Source organism: Nicotiana sylvestris, chromosome 9, assembly GCF_000393655.2.
Source record: "Nicotiana sylvestris chromosome 9, ASM39365v2, whole genome shotgun sequence".
NCBI classification, from domain to species: domain Eukaryota; kingdom Viridiplantae; phylum Streptophyta; class Magnoliopsida; order Solanales; family Solanaceae; genus Nicotiana; species Nicotiana sylvestris.
The window spans coordinates 185,975,456-185,978,836 of record NC_091065.1 but is presented as its reverse complement, the minus strand read 5'-3'; the positions used below and the strand labels follow the sequence as shown (position 1 = coordinate 185,978,836).

Genomic DNA, 3,381 nt, shown 5'->3' with positions numbered 1-3,381 from the left:
TGGAAGAAAATGTATTCCTTAAAACAAAAAGAACCTTTCTTTGTTACTATATCATTAGAAAAAGAAGTTAAACTCCAATTCACCTAATGAGCTAGGATTGAAACTAAAACTTCTTAAAACTTCTTCCTACATTTCTCTTTGGCTCTTTCTTGAACAAGGACCATACTGTCCTACACTAATTAGCTTGTTCACCTACTCCAACCAAGAGAAATTCAACCATCCAACTGTGGACACGTGTCATATTGCGGTACAAACACCTGTTCTTTAAAAAAAACGTGGGCCCCTCTTGAGCTGACTTGGCAATTCCAATCATGGACAAACATGGGTCACCAGTAAGGCATAAGCCCCCAAGGGCCAAGGCCCCAACCTTTCATACCTAGGCCAGCAAAACTCCCATTATTGAACTCAGTGGAGGGCTAGGGGAATAGTGTCCAAGGCAAAAGGATCCTGATTGATCATTGATGGTTCCAAAAGGCAAAGTACAGAATGAGGTTCAATTATCCATATGGTATAGATTTTCCAAATAAGCAAATGACTTTAGTTTTATGTTTTGAATAAAAGAGAATTTGAGTTGTATGCATTGATGATTTTTTTGCTCTACAAATTCAATTTAACTTGTTATACCCTCTCCTACAAATTTAATTTAACGTGTTATACTCCCTCTATTCTTATTTAGTTGTCAGAATAAGGTTCTACACACACCCATTTAAAAAATATAAATATGAAGAATAATATGACTAACCTACCCCCTTGTTAATTCCTTAATTATCTTCTATTTGCGGGCCTCTTTCGAGAACAACTTTATTAAGCAAAGTTTGGATCACTCGGGTATTTTTCAAGAACAATTATACTAGGGTGAGGTTGAAAAAAAGTAACTAAGTCTCTCTTAGATTTTCTAAAATGACAAGTATTTGGACAACAACAACGACGACCCAGCAAAATCCCACAGAGTGGGGTCTGGGAATGGTAGTGTGTACGCAAACCTTACCCCTACTTAGATAGGGTAGAGAGGATGTTTCCAATAGAACCTCGGCTCAGGAAGACGGAAAGAAAGCAAGAAGAGACAATATATCAGTATCATCAACAGAAACCATAAAAATAGTAACAACATCATAAAAACCATGCATAAAACAGATGACATACAATAACAATAATCAGTAATTAAAGTCCGGAGTTATAAAAAACAGAAAGGATAGTGTGGACACAAAATTAACCACTAGTTGTCTAAGATCAACCCTATCAAACCAGCCTCACCCCCGGTATGAAGTAGAAAAAGCTAGACTACCCCTAGCCTACAACCCTAATGCTCAACCTCCAGACCTTCCTATCAAGGGTCATGTCCTCGAAAATATGCAGTCGTGTCATGTCCTGCCTAATCACCTCTCCCCAATACTTTTTAGGTTGCCCTCTACCTCTTCTCGTACCCATCAAAACCAACCGCTCACACCTCCTCACCGGAGCATTAAGGATTCTCCTCCACACGTACCCGAACCATCTGAGCTCAATTCCCGCTTCTTGTCATCCACAGAGGTCACATTCACACTCTCCCGAATATCTTTTTTCATAATCTAATCCATCTCAGTGTGCCTGCACATCCACCTCAACATCCTCATATCTGCTAACCTTCATCTTTTGGATATAAGAGTTATTAACTGGCCAACATTCTACCCCATACAACATGGCCAGTCTAACCATTACTTTATAAAAGTTACCTTTGAATATCGGTGGCACTTTCTTGTCACACAAGATTCCAGATGCTAGCCTCCATTTCATCCATCCTACCCCTATACGGTGAGTAACGTCCTCGTCAATCTCTATGTCCCCATGTATAACCATCCCAATATACTTGAAACTACCTCTCTTGGGGATCGGATGACCTGTGATCCAAACCTCACGTCCATGCCTACTTCTCTCAGCTCACAGTACTGAACTATTTAGAAACAACTAATTTTTGTATAAATGACAACTATATGGGAATAGAGGAAGTAACATGTTATTAATTTTTATCAAGTTACATACTAATAACTTTATTCCGTATTTTGTTTTACACAACTAATGTACGTAACTTAAAATTTAAAAATAGAAAATAGAAAAGAAGAAGCATCCACAAAAAGGAGAAGGAAAAAGGTAAGTAGAGGAAGCACATAACAATATCATTTTACCCAAAAGGAGACAAAAAAGAGAAAACTACACCTTTTCATTTGATAAAGAGACTTCTCTTTCCTTCTCTATATTTTTTCCCTTTCCTCCTCCTCTTCCTCCTCTTTCTTCTTCTTCTTCTTCTTCTCTTTGAGAGAATATCTAAACAAAAAAGAGCAAAAGAATTAAAGAGAAGAGAGCTACAAAAAATAGCTATGAAAAACGCCATTAGATGTTGTATAGCTTGTATTCTTCCTTGTGGGGCACTTGATGTAATTCGAATAGTTCATACAAATGGTAAAGTTGAAGAAATAAGTGGAACTCATATAAAAGCAGCTGAAATCATGAAACTTCATCCAAAACATGTCTTAAAAAAACCATCATCATCATCATCTTCTTCTTCTTCTTCGGATGAAGGATCAATTTGTCCGAAAATCGTTATCGTCCCTCCTGATGCTGAGCTTAAACGTGGGAAGATCTATTTTCTCATGCCAATGCCTCCTTCTTCTTCCTCGTCATCTGCACCCAAGAAATCGAAGAATCGGTCTCGGGCACCGACGAGGAAGAAAAAGATAAGGTCATCTTCGTCAGAAGATCGTGAAAATGGGTACAATGCTAACTTACTAGTTTCTGATCAGTATTTGAGTGATATTTTGTTGGAGAAAGTGTCAACACAAAGAGATCGAAGGAAAGGAAGAGTTGGAGTATGGAGACCTCATCTAGAAAGCATTTATGAGACTCCAAGTGAATCATGATTTATTTTTTTACTCTTTGTGAGGAAGGTTAAAATTTACCTCTTTATTATACGATAATTTTACCATCCGTTATACTTTCGAGTCTTTTTGCTACTAGCAAATCGCTTGGTATTTGTCTTAGAGTTTATCGGAGCTTCAATATGGATTTAGTGAATTTCACCTGTCAAAATACTTATTAAGGAGAAAAGTTTAAATGTACAGATTTATTTTTAACTATGGTTTAAGTTTGCCCTATGTTATACTTTAAGTTGAAACTATGTTAGGGTCAAAGGCAATTACGAAATAATTTGCTAAGGGCAAGGGTATAATACCTAAAATATAACTGGGGTTAAATTTAAATATTTTCATATAATAAAGGGGTATTCTTTTTATCTTTTTATATTCCTTTAGTATTTACTTTAAGAATATTTTTCCTCCAGGGTTCCAAAGAAGATAGCTCCACGTTGAACCTTTACTTTTATTTTTTCCTTTACTATTTCCTTATTTT

At 36.6% G+C, this 3,381-nt stretch overlaps 1 protein-coding gene across 1 annotated transcript; it reads left to right on the top strand.

The window, feature by feature from the left end:
* The first annotated feature begins 2,180 nt into the window (after positions 1-2,180).
* Positions 2,181-3,112, top strand: LOC104211798 (uncharacterized). Its single transcript, XM_009760923.2, has one exon. The coding sequence runs from the start codon at positions 2,355-2,357 to the stop codon at positions 2,892-2,894; it is 540 nt and encodes a 179-aa protein (XP_009759225.1). The 5' UTR covers positions 2,181-2,354; the 3' UTR covers positions 2,895-3,112.
* The last annotated feature ends 269 nt before the right edge of the window (positions 3,113-3,381 follow it).